The following is a 24,327-nucleotide window of genomic DNA, read 5'->3' on the forward strand; positions in this document are numbered from 1 at the left end:
ATTCATTGTCTTTATAACAAATGACAATGTAATCTCGAATGATTAATTAATTTTGGGCTTAATAATTAATAAAAATTACGTAATTATGTTTGGTTATGCGTTAAATAATTAATAACAGTAAAAAAACACAATATTTACATACCATTTGTCTATTTTTTGATGAATTAAGATTTGACTTTGTCAGCTCCAACGCCATTGACAAGTTCCTTGATTTTTGACAAAAATCACAAATATCTGCAACAATTTATATCCCAATGAGTTTAGAAAAATTTATTTAATCGATTTAATAACAATTTATAATTGTTTAACATTTATTATTGCAAAACAAAAGACTTTAACTTTGTATCAAAATGACAATCTAACCTCAAATAATTAATTCTTTTTTTTTGCTTAATTATTGATAAAAATAACGTAATTATGTTTGTTTATGCACTAAAAAACTAATAACAATGAAAACACACAATATTTACATACCATTTGTCCATTATTTAACAAATTAAGATTGTCCTTTGTCAGCTCCGACGCTATTGACATGTCCATTAATTTTTGCCAAATTTCACAAAAGTTTGTTATAATTTATATCAAATTTTGTTCAGAAAAAATTAATTAACCGATTTAACAACAATTTATAATTGTTTAACAATTATTATTGTAATACTAAGTGTAAAAAGTCACAACACTTGACGACACACATTTTCTCTCTAACAAAGGCGCGGCCATCTTGAATTTCGTCGCGCCACCTAGCTGGACAATTACCGACTATTATTTGTGGATAAGTAGAAATTTACTTTAAAATGGTAATAATTATAAATAATTATAAAAAATTAAATAAACTAACTCAATTATAAATTTATTGCCATAAACAGATGCAGTCACCTGGAGTTTCAGGTAAAGATTTTGCTCCGAATTGCGCAAAGAGAGAGCAAGAGAGAAACAAAAAGAGAGAGAGAGAGAAGTCATTCTATTTTTTGCTATTTTTTTTTACCAATCATTTTTAATCGAATGTCAATTACTTATTGTACTAATTATAAATTACTTTATTATTATTTTTCATGTTAACTCTGGCTTTATCATAAATATCATTTTTAAAACTCAAATATTATAAACAAAAAACATAATTTACATTCATTTCTGCAAGTCGTTGGAGCAAAAAAAGACTAATGATTGCTTCAGTCATTAAAAAAATTGTTAATATGTATTTTAAAATTAACATTGAATAATGTTTATTAAATAATTGTTTAATAAATTTAATACAAAAATGGATTGTGATGATGTTGATTTGTATGGAGATTTGGGAACTTTTGAAAAAGAAACCAATCAACAAGATGTGAGTATCAATTTCTATTTATTTTTTACTACTATTATTAAAATAAAATGTAACAATCATAATTTATTAATAAATATACCTAAATATTATTCATCTAATTTTTTTATTTATTATTCAACAACAACATTATTAATAGTGTTTTTTTGGCTTTTATTTTTATTTTAATTTTTGAGGTTATTCCATTGTTATTTTAGCGGGAATTAATTGTATATAATAATTAACATGTCTTAATTAAAGCTTATAATAATAATGATAATCTATTTTTAAATTTATATCTAGTATCAAGCTGAGAATGAATTATTAAAAACAAAATGTGAAGAATTAAAGAAACAATTGTCAGAGACAGAAACAAGACTTAAAAAATTGGAGGAAGCTCATGTTGTATTGTCAACAAATTTATCATCATTGTTGAAAACAGCAAGACTTGAAGTATCAAGAAAAGATCGAATGATATCTGAGCTTCGTCAAACGTAAGTTTAAAAAAATATTTATTAAAAGAAAAAACAAGAATAATAATATTTTAACTTTGTTATTGTTAAATTTATAGAATTGACAATGCAGCATTTCGTCGACCAAATTATAAAATACCTAAAAGAAATGAACAAACTCATGATACTAATTCAAGAACAACATCTAGCTTTCATCGAAATAATGATCGTGATGATAAATTTACATCAAAACATGCTAATGATTCAACTCGACATAATGATAGCAAAAAAGATAACAATAAATATGAAAACATACCTGAAGTTGTTGATCATCAAATAAAACATGAATCAGATTATATTGATGAAGAAATAAAAATAGAACCTGAAAATAGAGATTTTAAATATGAAAAATATGAAGAAGATATAGATGAAGAAGAAATTTATCAACCAGATAAAGTATGTACAACTGTTTTTGGTGAAAGATTACAAAAAAAACTTCAACAACAAATGTTAGATGAAGCAGCAGCTGATAAAGCAAGAAAAGAAAAAGAAATTGATATAAAACCAGAAATTGAAAATAAAAAAAATTCGCTAACAACAGATTTAAAAGTAAATAATAAAGAAAATTATTATCGTCTTATTCCATTGGATTTAAAATACGAAGATAAAACAAGACCAGATGAATTATTGGATAAAATAAAATCTTATGATGTTAAAAGTCAAAATAACAACAAAAGAAATCGTGAAAATTCACCAAATGAATATGACAAAAGAAGAAAAATAAATGATGCTGATTATAACCAAAGAGAAACAGTTGATCGTCGTCGTTCTCGTGATGGATCATCATCAAGTTATGACGATAGAAGAACCATCAAAGATGAAACTGAATATTTTTGTCCTGCAAAATCAAATGACATTGATTTACGTCCAAGAAAATCAGCCAGAAATGAAAGAGAACAAAGACACCAAACGAATGAAAATAGTACAAGTAGCTCTAGAGGTAGCAGAAAAAATACACGATCAAATGATAGATTTGATAGAAATTCTAGCCAAACCAGGTCTCGTAAACATCTAAAAGAACCAATATGTAGTAAAAGAATAGATCAAAGATCAAGAAGTAGATCAGTAAATAGAAAACAAAATACAATCAATAGCAAAAATAATTGGCGTAGAAATATTAAAAATAGTCCTAGACGTAACAAACGTTTTGAAAAAACTAATGATAGGTATAGAGATAAAAATTATGAACGTGAAAATCCAAGATCAAGATCAAGAGACGATAGAAAATTTAATGAACGTGAAAGAGATGATGGAAAATTTAATGAACGTGAAAGAGATGAAAAAAAAAAAAACTATGATAATGAAAAATATAATGAAAGAGAAAATATAAAATCATGTGATAAAGAAAAAGAAAAATTTGATGAAAAAAAAAAACAACAATCACCAATTTTAGATACAAATAAATCAACTGATCTTCGTGATCTTTTAAAAAAACGTAATCAATCTAATACAAATGATAATATTCCAACAAGTCCAAGTTCACCAGTATTAAAAAATAATCCACAAATTGAAAAAGAAAAAACTCCAGAAAAAATTGTAAAAGAAATTAAAGATTCTCGTGTTATTGAAACATCAATGAAAACTATCAATGAAAAAATAAAAAATACAAATAATAATAGCAAAGAAAAAGATAATAAAAAAATTAATAATATTAAAGATATTTTAAATACACTTGAAGAAGGTGAAATAATTGAAAGTCCATTATCTAGTCCAGTTAAAAAACAAACGAATAATAATGATGCTGATAATGGATCATTGAATGATTCATTGAAAGAGGAAAAAATTGAAAATATTGAAAAATTTATATTAAATTCAATGAGTGTTGATAGGAAATTAATGGACATTTCTCCAATTAAAAATAATAATGAAAAAAATCAAGATAAAAATTCAATTAATGATGTTTTATCAGATGATAATAAATCTACAGAAAAAACATGTGTAACAAGTGTAAAAAAATCAGATGATAAACTCACAAAATCAAGTGATAATGTTGAAAAATTAATTGACAAAACAGATCAAGATGACAACAATGCAGTTAAGTTAAAAGATTCGACAATTAAATTAATATCAAAAACACCATTGACATCCAAAGATGAAAATGATTTATCAGCTGAAAATGAAAAGTTACTTAATTTACTTGACGATGCACCAGATCAAGTGATAATAAAACCAAGCACAACAAATGATTCTAGTAATAATATTGTTGATGAAGCTCAATTGATTGATAAAGCTAAAACAAGTGACAATGTTAAGGAGACATCAAATTTGGATAAAGAAAAAATAACTGAAGAAAATTTAAAACAAGATGAAAATAATAAAAATACATCGAATTCCGATGTATCAGAAGAATTACTTGTAATATCTCCAATATCTTCATCACCAGAAAAGCCAATTGATCAAGAATGTCATGAAAAAATAAATCCGATTGTCAGTGAAAAAATTGTAATAATAAATAAAATTGAAAAAATTACAACAACTAGTATTGAATCTAAAATTGAAATAAAACCAATTGATAATAATAAAAAAAATATAGCAAAACCGCCAATTAAAAATTCAACAGAAACAACACAAAAAAAAGATTTAAAAGAAAATGATAAAGATAAAAAAAAAGTTATTACTGTACTTAGACGTCGACGTGGTCCAGTAAAATTATCAGATTCATCAAAATGTATGACTCTCGTACGAAGTGATCCAAAAAAAATATAAACTAGCTAAACTAAGCTGAGCTTTACACAGTGTTTATAATATGTTTAATAATCATTATGTAAATATATTAATATCTTTTTTGTTAAAAATTAAAAAAGAAGACAAGTTTAATCATTATTTATGTAAAATAATTAACAAAAAAAAAAAAAAAATAATGTGATAATAAACAAAAGAACAACAACAAAGTTTATTAAATTATTTATAAATAGTAAAATTTTCTAAAAAATAAAATCGTTAAAAATGAAAAGATAAGAATAGAAAAATAAAAAAAAAAAAAAAAAACAACCCCACAATCTGAAATAAATAAGGGATCAAAGAATATAATTTTTATATAAAATTTATCTACGAGCATGTGTTTCAACTATAAGTCCAATAATAACGATTTTTTTCATCCCCTCTTAGTGATTTAGTATCCCTTCTAAAATTACCCCTCGAAAAATTTACCAAGTGGTGGTTGACTAGTTGTATCAAATTTTTCATCTAAAGAAAAATCGAAAAATCTACAGTAACACGTTGAGCTGACGTCATAATACTTTGTAAAAGAGGAGAGAAAAAAATAAAATAAAAAAATAAAATTTCGATCTCACTGTTTAATGTGTTCTCTGCGCTGTCGCCAAATAAAAAAAATAAAAAAACATGGACGTTATTATCAATAGCATCAAGCTCAACATTCTATAATCATATTAGACAACACCATCAAGTATTACTATTTATTTATAATTTTAACTTAATTATTAAATAATCATAGCTCGACGTAAATATCATCACTTTGTTTCGAAATTAAATTAAATTTATTTATTACTATCAAATAATAATTATATATTAAATATTAATTGTTGGCAATGATTATTTTTTATTATTATTGTTAAATTTTTTACTTGAAAAAAAAACATTGAGTTATTTTTTTAACGTTTCTATCTTAGACAAATTTTTGAAATATTTATTTTAGCAAGTTTAGTTGTTGTCGTGAGTGTCGTTGGGTGTGGGAGCGGATGTTTATTTAATAACAATAATAAATATTAATAATTAAGTGCATAATGGGTAAATCATCAATTGTTTTAAAGTCATTATCTATTTTACTTGGTATTTTTTTTATATTTGTGGGAACAACCAAGGTGACTCCCCAATTGAGTCAAGAACTTCACAAAGATTTGGTGAGTTTTTTTTATCATTAATATTATTTACAAAAATAATTAATTATATTATTTATTAAACTCTATTGTTTGTTATTTTATTTTTTACATATAGTATTTATTTTTATTTTTTTAAATTCATGAGGGCTTGTTGGGCTTTAATGTTTTTATTATATTATTTTGTTATATAAGGGTAGCGTGGGATGTTTGAGCTTGAGCTTGATGACACAATTTTTAAATAATTTTTCAAGTTTATTTATTTTATAAAAATAAACATAAACTGTTTATGAGTATTAAAAAAAAATATATTAATTAATCAAAAGTGTGTGTTGACTTACTTTTGCTTGTTTTTTTTTGTTTATGTAAATAAAGAATTTTTTAAAAAATATTTCTAATGAAGAAATTAAAATTAAAAGTAAAATAATAATGTTGGCTTGATTGCAAAATTGACTTTGAATATTCATTGAATTTTAATAAATACCAATGACAGAATCATAGAGTCATACAGGTAGCCAAAAAAATAATTTCTATTTTAGTAGTTCATTGCCATGTAACAAGATTCATGTCAGCTGGTAATATTTTTATTTTTCAACTTGGCATAACTCCAATATTATGTTTTATTGTATTTTTTTGTTAAACTTTGATTATACTGTATGTCATCAAAATTATAAAATTTTGTTATTATTGATAATTACAGCGTAAAGAGTATGTCAAATATACAAAAGTATTTCCATTATCAGAATTACTTAATTTTAAAATACCAAGCAAATGGTACAGACGTACTGTTGGATCATTGGAGATAATTTGTGGTTTGGCTATGGCAACAATACCAAATAGTAAGTAGCTATTTAAATATTAATTAATCAATTTAGATGTTAATTAATATTATATTTTACATTTAGGAATTGTTAAAAATACATCAAATGCTATTTTATTGTTGTTGATGCTAATGGCAGTTTATTCACATTATCAAGTCAGTGATAAACTTGAACGTACAGCACCAGCATTGGTAAAAAAAAAATTAAAAAAATTAATAAATATTAATTTGAAATGTTTTAATTAACTTTCTTAATATTGTAAATTTTTTTATTTTTTTTTTCAAGGTATTCTTGTTTATGCTGTCAGGAAGACTTGTTATTGATTATCAATTAAATCGTCAAGCTAAAGAAGCAGTTACAGCAAATGGAGTTGATGATAAAGCCAAAAAACAAGACTGAACAAAATTTAATTTAAATAAAATATTATAAATTAATAACTAAAATAATTAGTTAATGAAAATAATATAACAATTAATAGTCATTATTTATAGCTTATTTATTAAATTTAGATTTTAAAAAAAATATATATTCATAAGCAATATAAGCACACTGTTTTTTTAGATAATTTTTTGAGCAGATTGCCAAGTAATGTGAGAGTAAATTATTAATTTTTTTTTTTTTTAAATAGTTACTTTGAAAAATTAGCTAGTATTAATAAATAAATTAGAAGAATTTTAAGTTGATGAAAAAAGAGCATTAAGTAACTGCCATAATTAAAATTAGAAATATTTAAATGTGTATATAATATTTACAAAGAAAAAAAAAACTAGTCACATGCAGAAAAAAATAATATAAGTAACTACGAGGGATTGATTTTAGCTGATAAATTTAACTAAAAAATTTTTGAAATAAATTTACTAAAATTCACGTAAATAAAATAGGAATGTTTTTAAAAATTTACAAAACAAATAAAAAATAATGTAAAACCTGAATATAAATAAATATGATTATAAATAATTATCAACTATTTGATATAATAATTTTTTTGTGAAAAAACAATTGGTAAGTATTTTAATAAATAAACTTTCAACATTATTACATGGACAGATTTTTAATGTATTAATTATCATTGATAAAACATATAATTATTAATATTATTAATTGAGTTTTTAATTTCTATCAACAATCAGAAAATTACTTTTTAATATATATTTTTGTTTTTTTTATTTTGCATTTGTAAAAAAAAAAAAAGAAGCATATCAATTTATATTTAACAGTACTATTTTTTATACAGTAGAAATTACATTCATATTTTTTTAAGAAAATATTATGCTTTAAAATTAATATAATGAAATTCATGTGTTGCATTTTCTTCATTTTTTCTTAACCAGAATCTTGACCAGTTGTTAAAAGATGTAATGCTTTACGAAGATTATCAACAGCAGTTGGAATGTCATCATAGTTGATAGCACTACCTGCCCATTTGATATATTTTTGAGCTTTATTCATCTGTTCAGCATCCAGATTAACATTTCCTATGTGAATAAAATAAATTATGTTAAAGTTGATAAAAAAATATATGTAAAAATTAATTATTTACCTGTTTGTTCATGTGTTGAATAATCAGGAAGTGGTTGATGTTTTGGAGCAGGTGAATAACCAGCATTTGGAGTACTTGGTGAAGCTGGAAATGATGGATACGATGGTGTGCTTGATGGTGCTGGGTTACCTGGTGTAACATTTGAATTTGACGTTGGAACAGCAGGAAAACCATATGCATCATTGTTTGGTGGTACTTGTGGTGGAGCTATAAACAAAATACCAAATAAAAAAAACTCTTTATACATTTTAAAGAACAATAATTATTAAATTATGAATTTGCACGAAATGTCACCAGCTGTAATGATAGCAAACAACAAAAAAAAAACACACAAACAAATAATGATAAATAACAATAATAATTAGCTAAACAGTGCATGATGATGAAGACAGATGTGCTGAATATCAGTAAATACCTTCCACCTCATCACCATCGTTGGCTATTCAAGAAAATAAAAATAATACAATAATTTTGTTTAGTTTAATGTCAATGATAAGCATTTATAACACAATGAAAGAATCGAACAATGACGATGGTATTGTACCTGGACCAGGAAGCTCATCAGTATCATCAGAAACAACAGATTTTGTTTTGTCATTATCCTCTTCAATGACATCATCAGGCCACTGTTCTTCATTCATTTTTTTTTCTATCATAATTTAATTATTAATAAATAACACTAACAAAATTAACTTATTTTTTTCTAAATCATTAAATATCAATTTTTACCTTCATTATCAATTTCATCAGCTACATAGATTTAAATTAAATTGTTGAAAAATATATTTTAAATAAATAGAATTTTGTAAAATAATAAATACCTTGATTACGTGGAGCAGGTGAACCACCTTCCCCATTTTCAATTGGACCAGCAATTGGTGTTTGTCCATTTTTAAGACAATTATGAATATAAGTTGCTTTCCATTTAGCATATTTTCTATTTTGAATTACTTCCTCAGTTAATTCACCAAATGTACTCATAATATCATACAATATACCAGCAGTATAAAAACCTTGTACAAGTGACATACTAAAATTACCAGCTCTATCTTGTTCATCAGCATGTGTAAATATTGTTAATATCCAATTTTCAAGATGTGCTTGTGCAGCAATTTCATTTGTTATTGCTTCATTATCAGAATGTTCTTTTTTAAATTTTTCCAACCAATCCATAAGTTTCATTAGATAAGAACGTTCTTCTGGACTTTTGCCAATTTTAATACCAGTCTGGAGTGCATATAAACGTGCTAAAAAAATTATAATTTAAATTATTATCAAAATATTTTTATTATTTAACAAAATATACTAACCCCAATAGCTGACAACTGGATCACGAACTTCATGTTCATTTGATGTTTTTAAATAAGGTTTTATGCTTTTTAATGTTGCTGGTAAATCTGATAAATCAAAACTTGACATTTTTGATAATTTATTTGTTGATATTGTTGATGTCAATTGTGTTATTATATTTAAATAACGTTGTTGAAGATTTGATTTGTCTGAATTATTAGACATTCACATAAACACTATGAAATTTAGTATTTATTTTAAAAAGAAAAACACCCTGAATGACTAATAAATTTCTAATCACTTCTAACGCAATTGACAACACACATACATGTTTATTGTTTACCAACACGTAAGCAAAACATTAGTACATTGATAATGTAGTTTACTATTACAGAAATCAATCACAGCGCTACTGGGTGGTGTTTTTCTGTAGCTTATTACCCCTGGCGGTAGCTTGGCTAAGCATCAGTCTTGCATCGTTTGTACATCTATACGCTGTGTCCGTCGAAACCGCTACTTTTTATCAATTTCACCTGTATTTGAATCTTCAATATACCTGTTAATTATTGTCTCAATTATTATATAAAACACCAGGTAATTGATTGAGTATATTTTTGTTACTTATTTTTAGTTTAAACAATTGATAATATCTTCATGAATATATTGGCGAAATTTGCTGTCCACAAAATGGCGTCGTTTGGCATGACTCGCTAATTTTGGAGCATTTTGGAGCATCATCAAGTTGAAAAAATTATTTGTATCAATTGTTATGATGTTAAAAACAAATAAATATGCAATATTGTTGAAAATAACAACAAAGCTTGATATTAACAACAATTATTTATATTGTTGTTTAAATAAAAGGTTTGTAGATTGGCGTTATATGCCTTCTCTCTCTCTCTCTTTTTTTTTTATCTTGCCAATATTCTAAATAATTATTTTTTATATTTTTAGATCCCAATTGTCACAAAAATAATAAAGACACAATTTTAATTGTTGATGAATCAATAAACACAACATTGTTGAACAACATAGCATTCAATTTGTCATTAAAGTAAGGAAATTTACTCATTTATTTATAAATAATAATAATAATGAATAAATAACCATGTAATAATTGATAAATTATTTAAGTGTTGCTGAATCTATGAATGTCAAATAAACATTTAATTAAAAAATTGCAACAACAGCAACTAGAGTTGGTGTTATGGAGCGACTTGTGAAGTTGAATGCTCCAAAAATGTTGGACTTGGCAGACTTGGTCAATATGCTGATACAATAATAGTTACATGGTATGTTAGTTTTGGTTTATCAATGTTGATTGAATGTTGATGCTGCAAATAATGCACTTGAATTAATTAACATTATTACTGTTACAGATAGACAGTGTTTTTGAAATTGTATTAAAGTCAGTTTAATTAGAGTCAGTGTTGTTGTTGACTGAGAGTCATTATTAAAGTCAGTGTTAGAGTCATTATTAAAGTAGTAGTTTGTTAAAGTCATTGATTGTATTGATGGTGTCTGTACATTGGGTCCGTTAGAGAACAAATGAATCAACTATTTGAGTCTACTTAAAAAACATTTAGACATGAGACTCCAAAAGGTTAGTGGTTTTTAATCTTTTAAATCAATTTTAAATTTACAAAAAAAAAAAATCCATCACTAGATTAGCTATTTATTAGTCAACGGTAGATTAATAAAAAGTATTTTATTTGTAATTAATTTATACATCAAAAGAGTGCTAGAATATATTATTTTTTCTTTAGATGAAATTATAAATTAAGCTTTGTGTTAGTTGTAATTAGCAACAACAATTATAGTAATTGAAAAATGAAAAAATTCCAATATTTTAACATGTCCATAAATAGCGAATTATCAATTTTTATAATATTTTAATTATTAAGATTCTTGTAGAGAGCGTAACAGGAAAAAATATGACAATGAGCCATTTAACATCTAGCAAAATAAAAAAGATACATAAGTAAGCATTAAAATTGGCTGGAAAATTAAAAAATAGTCAAATAAACTTCACTGATGTGAAGAGTGTTGCATTGATCGGTAATATTCCACATGCTTTGAGATTTACTGGTCTTTGATTCATCATGATGATCAGACTCTTGGCGCTCGAATGATAATCCATTTTTTCCCAGTTACACGCGTATACTGAAACTCTAAATTGTTCACTCTAAAAAAAACATATTAAATGAATATTTTGCTTACAATATACCATATCATATAAAATATATAAAAAAAAAAATCAACCTCGCTGGTTATTTTTTCACCCGACCAAGCATAAATTAACGTTTGAAATAATTTAAAAGAAATATAAACTGTTAGCCAAATAAGTTGACCAAATAATATATTTTTCATCTAAAATAATATAATAAAAATAAAAAAATAATTAAATATATTTATTATGTTTAAAATAAATAATACCTGACTTATTTGAAATAACAAAGTACAAAGTATAACTGCTGTTGTTAATGATAATATCAAAACAATTGGACCATTTGCATTTTGTAATAAAACACAACAATGAATTAATTGTTTATGTCGTACAATTAATGATTTAATTTTTTCATCAAATGCTACTTTTTCATTATTATTAATATTTTCAATTTCATAATTTAACGTACGAAATTGTGCCATAATATGAGATGAATAATAACCAAATGTATTATCAGTACTTGTTCCAACAGTACAAAAAAAAATACTAACAAATGATTCAAATATAAAATGTGCTATCCATGTTAAATCATTATTAATTTTATAAGGATATACCAATGGATAATGTAACATGTATTTAAATGGTTGCACATTATTTATCAATTCTTTAAACATAAAAATTATTGGTTTTGAAAATAATACAGACATAATACCATAGCCAGAAAAAAATATAAACCATGATACTTTTGTTGAAAAATAAACAATTGGATCTAGCATTATTTTTATAATATTTTCTTTAGTTAATTGTTCAGCCATTATTTCATTTAGAATATCCTCAATTTCAAGATATAATTTTCGATAATAAATATAAGATCCAATCTTAAATATTAAAACAAAAAATAAATTTAAACAATGATTTAATTTTTTTTTTGGTTTTTTTAAACTTACTTTAATCATAACAGCTGTAAGACTTAATGCCAAACCTACACCTCTCAGTGCAATTGTTAAAATATGAGAATTATGATAAATAAAATTACAAAGACCAAGAAATACCAAAAATATTGAACATCCAACAATATATGGTCGTATTCGATAAATAATTGTTGGATTTTTTACTGGCCATAGTCCCATTGCAAGCATTAACGTTTTAATTCTTTTTTTACAACGATTAATTTGCACAAGTTGTTTAGCCCCAGACATGATTCAAACTAATAATATATTAAAAAACAATTGAGGTTTTATTTTTTTGCTTCAAATTGAGGCTAGTTATTTATTTATTTATACCCTATTATAGTCACGTATGTCCAATTATTATTTGGTACTTGTGATATGAAATTATTTCTTTTTAAGAATTTTAAAATTTAAATACAATTGATTTTTTATAATTTTATTATTTTTTATAAACTGTAAAAAAGTTTAACACGAATATATCCAATTGTTTCTTTTTTTTTACAGTTGCAAATGTAGAAAGTATCATATATTTTTTTTTTTCATAAATTGAGGGTAGTTTTACTGTGTTTCAATTTTTTTTTTTTCCGTAATTTGCAGTTAGCCTTCTTGGTAGACGAAAAAAAATTTAAGCCTTTTGTTTTAAGCAAATTATCTTATAGCTATCAATTGTTTCACAGTTCTGAAAACGACATTGTCTTTTTTATTTGAAAAAAAAAAAAAAAAAAGAACTCGTAACTAAGGGTTAATACAATCGATATGAGCTTCAGTCGCTCTCCAACTTTCAAAAGCTTCACATCTATTTAGCTCTAGCTTGTAGTAAATTAAGCTCGAAGACAGACTTGTAGTAAATAAAAATAACAACTTTGATAGATAGTAACTTGATTATTTTATATCGTGTTAAAGTGTAACATCATTTTGTTTTTTTTTTTTTCAAGTAAAAAATATAACTCGTGATAATACATCAAGTGTTTATTTATTAATTTTAATTTTATTTTTCTTAAAAATTAAATTTCAATGATAAATTAATAATTAATCTTGGTATTGCTTTGTCTCACAATTTTTTTTCTTAAAAAAATAATCTATGTGATTAATAAATTATAAGTTTTATAACATGATTTATATATATTTTTAAAATTGATATATTTCTCAACTAAATAGTTGAAAATAAATTATTAGAAAAATCTTAATTATTATTTTTTAAATACTAATTAAATACTTATTAATTAATTTTAATATATATTTTCATCTTTAAATTCAACAAGATAATTAATTGGAAATATTGGATAATTTTTAATCAATGAAATTTTAGCATTACCATTAAATTGAAATTTTCTTTTCATAGCTTTAACAATTTCATTAACAGTTGATTTATCATTAAATATTTCAACTTCAATTAAATTTTCTTCTCCATTTTTAGTAACAATTAAAAATCTAACAATATTATTTTTTTTTTTATGAACAAGTGTATTACGTGGATCTCTAATGAATTTTTTTTCAAATATTATTTGAGTTTTTTCAACAACAAGATATTTATCATCACGTTTATAATTAAATGATAAATTATTATTCTCATCGTTATTATGATAAATTTTTTTAAACTGTTCTTCTTTTGTTGATAAAAATTTGACAAAACGCGAGGGTAAATTTTTATTTGATTTATCAAATTCAATACGACGACGTTGTTGTTCTGAATCAAGTTGAAACTCCGAAATAATATTTAAATTATTATTAACATCATCTGAATTATTAACAATATCTTGATGTTCAACAATATAATTAATTGACGAGTGTGGAAATTTAATAAGTTCAACTTTTATTAAATTTTTCATTGAAATACCAATACCAAGTAGAAGATCATAAACAGTACATGTCTCATCATAAATATCAATATTATAAAGTGTTTGTATTCCACTTTTCGAAACACCAAGAATTTGTATTTTTCCATTTTTACCATCAATGACAATTGTATTTTTTGGATAATCAATAACAATTTCCTTAGCTTCATTTATACTTTTTTCATTAAATAAAAAATCAGTTTCATTTGATTCATCAGTAAAATCATAATCAAATGTATTTTCAATTTTTATTTTTACTTTATTATTATTATCATCTGTATCATAATCATCATTATCAATTTCGATTTTATCTTTTTCAAAAAGACATTCAGTTTCGATAATATAATTTATTGCCAATAATGGATCATTGACATATGATACTTTTGTATTTTTATTATTTGTTATACCAGATTTTTTCAATAAATCACTAATCATCAAATCATTTGCATCACGTGTATCAAATGTTAATACTTTACGTTTCTTATCAGCTGTAGTTATAATCAGTACTTTAATTTTATTATTATCATTTGTTTTTATTTTTGTTTCCGATGGTTTATCAATTATCTTTCCAACATAATCATATGAATAATTGACTTCATCTTTGTTTAAATAATAATTTTTATTATTAGTTTTCAAAAATGGACAAGCTGATGTATCTGTTATCTTTGAGCTTGAGTTGTTGTAGTTATTATTTTCTTTATCAAGCCATAATCCATCCCATGGTTTTTTTCCTGTTGTATTTTGACTACGAGTCATTAATGTTGGATCAACATAAGGATATGTTCTTCTAAGACGAACAACAAATGGCTAATTCATGAAAAATAAAAATATATAAATTGTTTATCAATAAAATTAAACAAACGTTGTTGTTGTTGTTAATGAATTTGCATTATTTAATTATTGCAAACTAACCTTTGAACACATTTGTGACATGATTCTTAATCGAAATTTTATTATAAATAAGTTATTTAAAAAAAAATAACTATTATTAAAATTGATGATATTTAAACAATTTTTATTAAAATAAACAATAATTATTACTGTAAAATATTGTTTAATGATTTTTTAGAAATTAATTTACTTTGAAAAATTTGCTGCACATGTTTACATATTGAAATTTTCTTTATTTGTGGTCAGCTGTTGGCATTGTCATCGGCCATTTTGTCTTACCACCATAATAATGATAATAATAATCACAAAATATCCGTTTATTAATTCTAATTTAATTTCACAAATGTGAGAGACATTAACAAAGCTCTAAATTAATTTTTATTATTTGAAATTTTGTTAATAATCACGAGAAAGTTTTTGTTTTTTTGATGATACATTGGATTGAGCATCATGGGCTGTTCTTTTATTGAAATTTTTTGGAAGTCTTATCACATTAACAACTGGATAAATATCATCTTGTCTAATTAAACTGAAAAAAAATATAATTATTATTTAATTTTAAAATATAAATAACAATTTACATACTTTGTTTTTAAATTAGCCAACATGTTGGTTGTTTTTTTATTGATCTTCTTTGGTAATTTATCAACAACAACAATTGGATCCAAACTTTGAGGTATAATTGATCTAAAAATTATCATAAAAATTAATTTTAATATAAAAAAAAAAGAAAGCTCATCAACTTACTCGTAAGAATTCACTAAATTTTCAATAATTTTAACATTTACTTTTTGTAAATTATTTATTGATCTTAGCTTTTTTTTCATTGGAGATATATTTATAATTTTTTTATCAAAATTACATTTATCAACAGCTTGAGCTTGTCTTTCAAAAATACATAATTCTTTAATTTCCTCAAAATTCATTTTAAATATATTTTTCAATGTTATTTTTTCATTATCAGTCAGTTCATTTGGTAATAATGTTATTGTTATTTGGTTTTTATCATCTTTTATTCCCAATGATTTTTTAATTTTACTACAATATTGTTTGTTTGTATCGAAAAATAAAATTGTTGGTTTACTCAAATACAAACGAACTTTAATAATGTCATTATATTTGATATGAATTTTTATAAAATCATTTGGATTATCAACAAGTGGTACATTCTTCAGTGTCAAGCCTGATTTATTGATGATAATATTTTTTCTATTAGAAATAAATTTATAACTACCAATTTTAATATATTTACAAGTTAATAAAATTTCATAATTATTTATTGGTAATTTGTTATTAACATTTGACACTGTCTGAGTGTCATCATCTTCATCATCATCAGATAAATTATTATTAATTGTACTAGTTGATTTTTTACTTGTTTTTTTATTTTTTTTCGATAAAGATTTTTGATTGTTCAGTTTGTTTTTCGATTTAGATGTTAATAAATTTGAATTATCAATGTCATACTGAGTTGATTCATCAACATAGTTTGATTTTTTATGAACATCTAAATGTTGACAAGACTCGAGAACGTTTGATGGTGATGATTTCACTGAACGTATTGGTAATCTTGGTGAAGGACAATATAATTTAGAATTTGAATTAACAGGATTTTTATTATTAAAAAAATTACTTACTCCTAACCAAGACCACCAAGTATTTATATTTTTTTTATTATTTTGATAAACTGTTTTATTATTATTAATAACTTCACTACACTCACTTGTAGATGACTTGAGTATATTTCCCATTTTTATGTTGTTAACATTTGTAACAACATGTGTGTGAGTGTTATGATGATCAAAGAAAATATGACAACATTTTAACACCAGTCTTTACTGTAGAATAAAAAATGTACAGTTTTTATCAGTATGACTAAAATATGGTAATATAATCATAATATTGAGTTAGCAAGGTGTGTGTCCCAAGCTCAACAATACAATAGTAAATACCAAGAGATAAGAAATAATTAAAAAAACATATTTTCGTTTGACCTCAATTTTATTATGTTTATTGATAAATTTTAAAGCAGTATATTATTAAAATTAATTTTTATAAATGAATAAAATATTATTTTTTGTTATATTAATGTTGTTCATCATCAAATATAATAATTGTCAAAATTTATATATAAAATTCTCAAAGTCACTTTTTTTTTATTAGCCAAGCCAACGTTTCAAATAGTTAGACATAATTTCTATTATTTATTCTAACATTATATTAACAAATTTTCTTTTCTTTCATTCGGTTGAAATTGTATACGATTTTCATCTATAATAAATCTTTACGAAAATGCTCCATGGTTGGAGAAATGGCGGAGAAATTTACTCCAATTTTTTTCACTGTACCTCTAACTTTTCTCCGCCATTTCTCCAACTTTTTCACTTGATGAACCTGCTGATGAAAATAATTTAGCTGGTTGTCCAGGTGGTCCTGGTTGTTCAGATGGTTCTGGTTGTCCAGATGGTCCTGGCTAAAATAAAAAAAACAGAAAGAAAATTAAAAATTATAATTGATTTTAAATATTTATCGATTGATCAGTCCACGTAATAAACTATGAATTTTTATAAGTTATAATATTAGTTTAATTAAAATGAAATAATTTTTAAGAGTTTTGGACTTGTAATTCATTTTAATAATATTAAACGTATCTAAGTTTTTAATAATTGAAGATCTTTTAGTCCGTGTAACTAGATGGAATTGAGAGCCCAGATTCTAAAAGAACTTAAGTGCTTGGATCTTGATCATAGCTCTCAAGTCTTTTTAGAATCCGGTCCTTCAATTATCAATTGAAAAAAAAATAGAACTGTCCCTTTTTTTTTTTATAATCAATCCCTAAATAATGATAGAAAAAAGCGATAGCCACCTTTACTTTGATGATTATTAATGACATGTAATATTTCGATACTCTCGTGGTGTTACTCATCGAGGTCTTGAGTGACACCACAACTGCAAAATTTATTAATACTAGTATTTATTTATATTTTTATAATGCTAGTTCACAAATTTTAATGTTTCGTTGTAAGTATAATTAAATCAATTACACCAAGAAGAAATTTTTTATTATTATTTGTTGTTATTAATGTGGGGGAAATCGGTGAATTTAGTTCCACTAGATGTGGTATCATCAAATAATAATTGTCAAAATTTATTTATAAAATTTTAACAGTCTTTTTTTTCATTAGTCAATACAATGTTTTAAATAATCAGACATAATTTCTAGTTCGAATTATTGAGAATTGAATTTAACATGAATTGTTCATATTTTTAAGTAAATCAAATTCGGTGATGGATCATAAACTCGATGATTATTCTTCTTATTAAGTTATTATTTATTTTTTAATCAAATTTCAGTTGAAATTGTATACGATTTTCATCTATGATAAATGTTTACGAAAATGCTCCGCATGGTTGGAAAAATGGCGGAAAAATTTACTCCAATTTTTTTCCACTGTACCTCTAACTTTTCTTCAAGCTTTCTTCAACTTTTCTCCGCCATTTCTCCAACTTTTTCACTTGATAAACCTGTTGATGAAAATAATTTAGCTGGTTGTCCAGGTGGTTCTGGTTGTTTAAATGGCTCTGGTTGTCCAAATGGTCCTGGCTAAAATAAAAAAAACAGAAAGAAAATTAAAAATTATAATTGATTTTAAATATTTATCGGTTAATTTGTCCACGTAATGAACTATGAATTTTTATAAGTTATAAAATTAGTTTAATTAAAATAAAATAATTTAAAAAATTCTGTTGCAACCTGATTCATTTTTAAATAAATGAATATTTCACAGTATTTTGACACATACAGTTCAATTATGGTAAATTTATTGCTTTGATGATTTCATATTCGTCAATGAAAATACATAGCATTGAAGCTCCGGATTCTAAAAGGACTTGAGTGTTTGGATCTTGAACATAGCCCAAAAGTCTTTTTAAAATCCGGACCCTCAATTGTCAATTGGAAAAAAAAATAGTACTGTCTCTTTTTTTTAATAATTACTATACGAAATAATAAATTGATTACAATATAAGCTGGAATATTTAGATACTTGTAAATTATACCTGAAAACAAATTATATCAATCCCTAAATGATGATAGAAAAAAGATGGCCACCTTTATTTTGATGATTAATGATTATTGATTACATGTAGTACTTCGATACTCTTGTGGTGTTATTCATCGAGGTCTTAAGTGACACCACAATTGCAAAATAATTTAATAATAATTATTTATTAATACTAGCTGTATTCATTTATATTTCCACAATGTTAATTTACAAATTTTAATGTTTTGTAGTAAATACAATACCAATACAATTAGAAATAATAGAGCAAAAATTTTAATAGAAAAATTTAATGAAGAAAAAAATTCAAGAAAGTTCTGGAGTAAAATTGATAACATCGGTATAACTAAACGTTCAATAAATAGTTTAAAGCATTTAATTCCACCTCAGATTACTCCAAATAGTTTAAATGACTATTTTGTAAACTCCATACGTATAAAAAATAATAATGTTTCTTTGAGATGGTCTTTATATACACCAAAAGTAACAAGTAATTTCTTCAGATTCAAGAACATAATGTTTAAAGACATTAAAAAAGTATTGTCAAAAGTCTCAACATCATCAGTTGGTTCAGATGGTGTGTCACTTAAACACCTTAAAGCATTTGGTCCAGGGCTCATAAACTATCTTGTTTGTATTTTCAATGTTTCATTAATCAAGTCTGAATTTCCAAATTCTTGGAAAAAAGCAATAGTAATTCCACTTGCAAAGATTTCTAATCCTCAAGACGAGTCTAATTTTCGTGGCATTGTCTTATTACCAATAGTATCAAAGTTGCTAGAAAGATTGGTGCATGATCAAATTACTTTGTATCTTAACAAGTCGTCATTATTAGATAAATATCAGACTGGCTTTAAGGAACACTCAAATACTCTATCGGCAGTCACGTATCTTCTTGATGATATTCGTTTATGTATGAATAATCATGAGGTTATGGTGGCAGTGTTCTTTGATTTCAGTAAGGCATTTGATACAGTAAATCATGAGTACTTGTTGAATGGTTTAACTCATTATGGTATTAATGATGATGCATTACTCTGGTTTAGGTCATATTTAACTAATAGATTTCAACAGACAAATATAAATGGTGTTCTATCTACTCCATTAAAAGTTAATTCAGGATAGCTATTCTCGACATAATTATCCCCTGTACCGGGGATAACATGAAAATGCTCGAAAGCGATATAGTCGTTTGATGGAAACCATTGAAGAAGATACAAATAAAGCCATAAATTAAGGTAAATTTCCACAAAATAGTTATCCCTGTCGCCGGGAATAACTGAGGGGATAATTATGTCGAGAATAGCTATCCAGGTGTACCTCAAGGATCAGTACTTGGTCCACTACTATATTCAATGTGTATGTTTACGAAAATGCTCGGCATGGTTGGAAAAATGGCGGAGAAATTTACTCCAATTTTTTTCCACTGTACCTTTAACTTTTCTTCGAGCTTTCTTCAACTTTTCTTCGTCATTTCTCCAACTTGATGAATCTGCTGATGAAAATAATTTAGCTGGTTGTCCAGGTGGTCCTGGTTGTTTAGATGGTTCTGGTTGTCCAGATGGTCCTCGTTAAAATAAAATAAACAGAAAGAAAATTAAAAATTATGATTGATTTTAAATATTTATCGGTTAATTTGTCCACGTAATGAACTATGAATTTTTATAAGTTATAAAATTATTAGTTTAATTAAAATGAAATAATTAGAAGAATATAAATATTACTGTTCACTACAACAAATATTACCGTTGACCATATTTAAGTATACATGATTATTATAGTTTATTATTCAAATTATGAGTGTCATTATTTTTATTCGTTAATGTATACATAAAATTGAGGGCCTGGATTCTAAAAGAACTTGAAGGCTATGATCGAGATCCAAGCACTCAAGTTCTTTCAGAATCTGGACCCTCAATATTATCAATTGAAAAAAAAATAGCAATTTCTTTATTTTGGATAATTATTAATTTTAAAAAATTCTCATTCACAAAAAAATATAAAATTGATTAAAATATATAAGCTGGAATATTTAGATATTTGTAAATTACATCTGAAAAAATATTATCAATCTTTAAATGATGACAGAAAATAAGATATATTATTAAAATTAATTTTTATAAATTGAAATTGATAAAATATTATTTTTTGTAATTAATGTGGTGGAAATCAGTGAATCCAGTTTCACCAGATGTGGTATCATCAAATAATAATTGTCAAAATTTATTTATGAAATTTTAACAGTCTTTTTTTTTATTAGTCAATCCAATATTTTAAATAATCAGACATAATTTCTAGTTCGAATTAAAAATTGAAATCAACATAAATTATTAATAGTTTAAAGTACATCAACTCCGATGATGAATCATGAACTCGTTAATTATTTATTCTTACATTATTAAGTAATTCTTTAATCAAATTTGATTTTCTTTCATTCATTTGAAATTATGTACGATTTGTATCTATGATAAATGTTTCTTTAATATAATATCATTTTTGTGTATTTTAAATGGCATAAATAATTCTGTATATGAGTTTACAATTAAATCTTTATTTTCATTATTAAATATTAAAGATGATAAATAATTGATAATTCATCATTAAAATATTTTAAAATAAATCATCACCAGTATATTGATTAATCATTGTTGGTGGAATGAAACTTTTATTGTTTTAAGATCATAGTGTGTTTCATATTCTCTGTCGTTAGTTTCAATAATAAAATGTGAAAATGTTTTATCATAAAAATGAATAATGTAACGTCTCATTAAACTATCTAGAATGTTGGCACAGCTTCGGTAGAATTTCTCCGCAACATTTATCCACCATTTTTCTCCAACCATAGGTCATTTTTTGAAAGACAATATGGAGAAAAGTCGAAGAAAGATGGAGAAATATTTCCACCAGGGAGCTTATTAATAAAATTTTCAAAGTAGCTTTTTTTTTTATTAGCCAAGCCAACGTTTCAAATAATTAGACATAATTTCTATTATTTATTCAAAATTACAATTGGGGCATACTTTAAAAGGTATTTTTTTCATTCCAAATATAATACACTTGATTGTATGTTAATCAACTAATTGTTAATTTTTCAAATAATCGCGTAAAGAGTACATGTGTGAATAATTACGTAGGTCTAACGACATGGTGTAAAAAACCAGGGAGCTTAAAATATCAATTAATCAATTTGAAGAACTTTTATGAATATCAATGAAAAGAAACATCCAAGTTTTATTTGAAAAAATACTTAATATAATCAGTACGCCTGATTTTGATTTTGATGGAATAACTTTAACCTTTGCTGGATTATTAATAAGTTTACCAATAACTTTATAATTTGTATAGTCATACCCGTTGCCATTTCTTTGAGTATTAAAACCCAAAACATTTAAAAAATAGAAAATTGAGTGTACTATAAATTTAAAAAAAAACTATGAAAAAGTTAAAAATAACTGAAAACATATTAATAATGTTACTTATCAATTAATAATATCCAATATTATCAATCTCTAAATAATGATAGAAAAAAAGATATTTTTTCTATCATCATTTAGGGATTGATAATTTTTCCATCGATGGCTACCTTCATTTCGATGATTATTAATTACATGTAATATTTCGATACTCTCGTGATGCTACTCATCGAGGTTTCAGGTGACACCACAACTAGAATATTATTACAATGTTAATTTACAAATTTTAATGTTTCGTATTGAATATAATTAAATCAATTACACCAAGAAGAAATTCTTTAAATGTATTTTTTATTATTTATTTTTTATTATAAACATTGCAAAGCGTATGAAAAATTTTCTTGTTGATAAATATATATTGACAATTCCATTATAAGCAGTTAAATATTTTAAAGCTTTTGATTAACCCGCTGATGCTACTGTTGTTGTTGTTGTTGCTGCTGTTGTTGTTGTTGTTGTCGTTGGTGTTGGTGTAGTAACACTGGCAATAGTTGTAGCTCTCATTGTAGGAAACTGATCTGCATTTTTTTCAATATTTTTTGCTTGATTAACACTTGCCTCAGCTTGTTCTATAATTTCGTCAATTCTAATTAATAAACCATTGCTTTCTTCTATCATTGCTTTTGTTGATGAACTCAATTCACTGTCACTTGCTGCTCTTAGTGCATCAGATATCTCCGACTTGGCTTTATTTGCTACAATATCAGTATTTTTTTTGTAAGTCTTTGTTAAATCTGATTGTTTTTTAATATCTTTTTGTAATGTTTTAATAGAGTTAAATGAACTATCTGAAACTTTTCCTGGATTTGATTTGTCTGATTCAATTATTAAATTTGCAATCATTTCAAATTTTTCTGCTGATTTTACTGCACGTTCAGCTTTTAAAGAATAAAGTTCAGCTTCATCAATAAATCTTCTAGCATTTGTCATTTTTTGAATTATTTCTTCTTCTTTTTTACTATTTGTTGTTGTATTTTTATCATCTTTTATTTTATTATTTGATATTGAAGTGCCTGATAAACCATTATATGTATTTGGACGACATGTTTTTTCACATTTTATTTTAACATACATTGGAACAAAAGTTTGATTATTTCCACACTGAGAATTACACCAAGAATTATGTATTTTACCCAAAAAACGACCTTGATAATTTACCAAAAACTTGTTGGAATCTTTACCATCAAATGGCTGTAAAAAAAAAAATTTAAAACATTAAAAATTTATCGATACATTCATTTAAAAACAAATTGATTTAATTACTCACATGAGCCACAATGAAGGCAAATGCTCCAACCACAAGTAGTCTAAATAATTTCAACATCTCGACTTGTCCACAACTTGTATATTAGCAACTAACGATAAACATTTAGAACCCTGATTTATATATGAAATATTCAAGGATAATATTATTGTTGTAGAGCCAATAAATTTTAATTCGTGTCTGATAATAAATGCATGTTTTAAAACATACTGTAAAATTTTACTACTGGAATTATCCAAAGATTCAGAACGTGATGTATTGTGGAGCAAAAATAAAAACTGATTAGACTTAATTATTCTATTTTACGTGATGCATTGTATTATTTTTTTGACCTAAATTAAAATCTTTATCAGCCAGTACTAGAGTTGCCTTTTTTTTTCTTAG

At 24.6% G+C, this 24,327-nt stretch overlaps 7 protein-coding genes across 11 annotated transcripts in view; 2 read left to right on the forward strand and 5 right to left on the reverse strand.

Annotated features, from left to right (window-relative positions):
* The window catches only part of LOC122852983 (afadin), a 46,584-nt gene extending 45,861 nt beyond the window's left edge, over nucleotides 1–723 (reverse strand). The window contains exons 1-2 of the mRNA XM_044153170.1: nucleotides 475–723; nucleotides 143–234 (exon numbers count right to left, since the gene is read on the reverse strand). The gene's annotated coding sequence lies outside the window, so the exon portion shown is untranslated. The remainder of the gene's footprint in view (nucleotides 1–142; nucleotides 235–474) is intronic.
* Nucleotides 724–797: 74 nt separating this feature from the next.
* Nucleotides 798–4,676, forward strand: LOC122853037 (uncharacterized protein PF11_0213-like). The gene is made up of 3 exons (XM_044153247.1): nucleotides 798–1,327; nucleotides 1,607–1,797; nucleotides 1,875–4,676. The coding sequence occupies exons 1-3, from the start codon at nucleotides 1,259–1,261 to the stop codon at nucleotides 4,519–4,521; spliced, it is 2,907 nt and encodes a 968-aa protein (XP_044009182.1). The 5' UTR covers nucleotides 798–1,258; the 3' UTR covers nucleotides 4,522–4,676.
* A 136-nt stretch (nucleotides 4,677–4,812) lies between these two features.
* Nucleotides 4,813–7,895, forward strand: LOC122853069 (novel acetylcholine receptor chaperone). The gene is made up of 4 exons (XM_044153307.1): nucleotides 4,813–5,675; nucleotides 6,352–6,490; nucleotides 6,557–6,663; nucleotides 6,758–7,895. The coding sequence occupies exons 1-4, from the start codon at nucleotides 5,559–5,561 to the stop codon at nucleotides 6,869–6,871; spliced, it is 477 nt and encodes a 158-aa protein (XP_044009242.1). The 5' UTR covers nucleotides 4,813–5,558; the 3' UTR covers nucleotides 6,872–7,895.
* LOC122853046 (vacuolar protein sorting-associated protein VTA1 homolog) lies at nucleotides 7,700–9,641 on the reverse strand. Of its 5 annotated transcripts, XM_044153260.1 has the most exons (7): nucleotides 9,323–9,641; nucleotides 8,834–9,259; nucleotides 8,742–8,762; nucleotides 8,557–8,661; nucleotides 8,428–8,451; nucleotides 8,013–8,219; nucleotides 7,796–7,947 (listed from the first exon to the last, which is right to left on the reverse strand). In XM_044153260.1, exons 1-7 carry the CDS (start codon nucleotides 9,525–9,527, stop codon nucleotides 7,796–7,798), a joined length of 1,140 nt encoding a protein of 379 aa, XP_044009195.1. In that variant the 5' UTR covers nucleotides 9,528–9,641. The 5 variants fall into 5 exon arrangements, with proteins under 5 accessions (XP_044009230.1, XP_044009195.1, XP_044009205.1 ...); XM_044153270.1 differs by lacking the exon at nucleotides 8,742–8,762; XM_044153278.1 differs by lacking the exon at nucleotides 8,428–8,451.
* A 1,528-nt stretch (nucleotides 9,642–11,169) lies between these two features.
* LOC122853086 lies at nucleotides 11,170–12,668 on the reverse strand. The gene is made up of 5 exons (XM_044153342.1): nucleotides 12,417–12,668; nucleotides 11,739–12,347; nucleotides 11,565–11,672; nucleotides 11,335–11,487; nucleotides 11,170–11,258 (listed from the first exon to the last, which is right to left on the reverse strand). Exons 1-5 carry the CDS (start codon nucleotides 12,666–12,668, stop codon nucleotides 11,202–11,204), a joined length of 1,179 nt encoding a protein of 392 aa, XP_044009277.1. The 3' UTR covers nucleotides 11,170–11,201.
* A 190-nt stretch (nucleotides 12,669–12,858) lies between these two features.
* Nucleotides 12,859–15,230, reverse strand: LOC122860787. The gene is made up of 3 exons (XM_044164772.1): nucleotides 15,167–15,230; nucleotides 14,662–15,061; nucleotides 12,859–12,872 (listed from the first exon to the last, which is right to left on the reverse strand). The coding sequence occupies exons 1-3, from the start codon at nucleotides 15,185–15,187 to the stop codon at nucleotides 12,859–12,861; spliced, it is 435 nt and encodes a 144-aa protein (XP_044020707.1). The 5' UTR covers nucleotides 15,188–15,230.
* Nucleotides 15,231–23,015: 7,785 nt separating this feature from the next.
* LOC122853093 lies at nucleotides 23,016–24,052 on the reverse strand. Its single transcript, XM_044153354.1, has 2 exons — nucleotides 23,947–24,052; nucleotides 23,016–23,870 (listed from the first exon to the last, which is right to left on the reverse strand). Exons 1-2 carry the CDS (start codon nucleotides 24,001–24,003, stop codon nucleotides 23,082–23,084), a joined length of 846 nt encoding a protein of 281 aa, XP_044009289.1. The 5' UTR covers nucleotides 24,004–24,052; the 3' UTR covers nucleotides 23,016–23,081.
* Nucleotides 24,053–24,327: the final 275 nt, after the last annotated feature.

The sequence above is a fragment of the Aphidius gifuensis genome, linkage group LG1 (assembly GCF_014905175.1).
Source record: "Aphidius gifuensis isolate YNYX2018 linkage group LG1, ASM1490517v1, whole genome shotgun sequence".
Classification (NCBI taxonomy): Eukaryota; Metazoa; Arthropoda; class Insecta; order Hymenoptera; family Braconidae; genus Aphidius; species Aphidius gifuensis.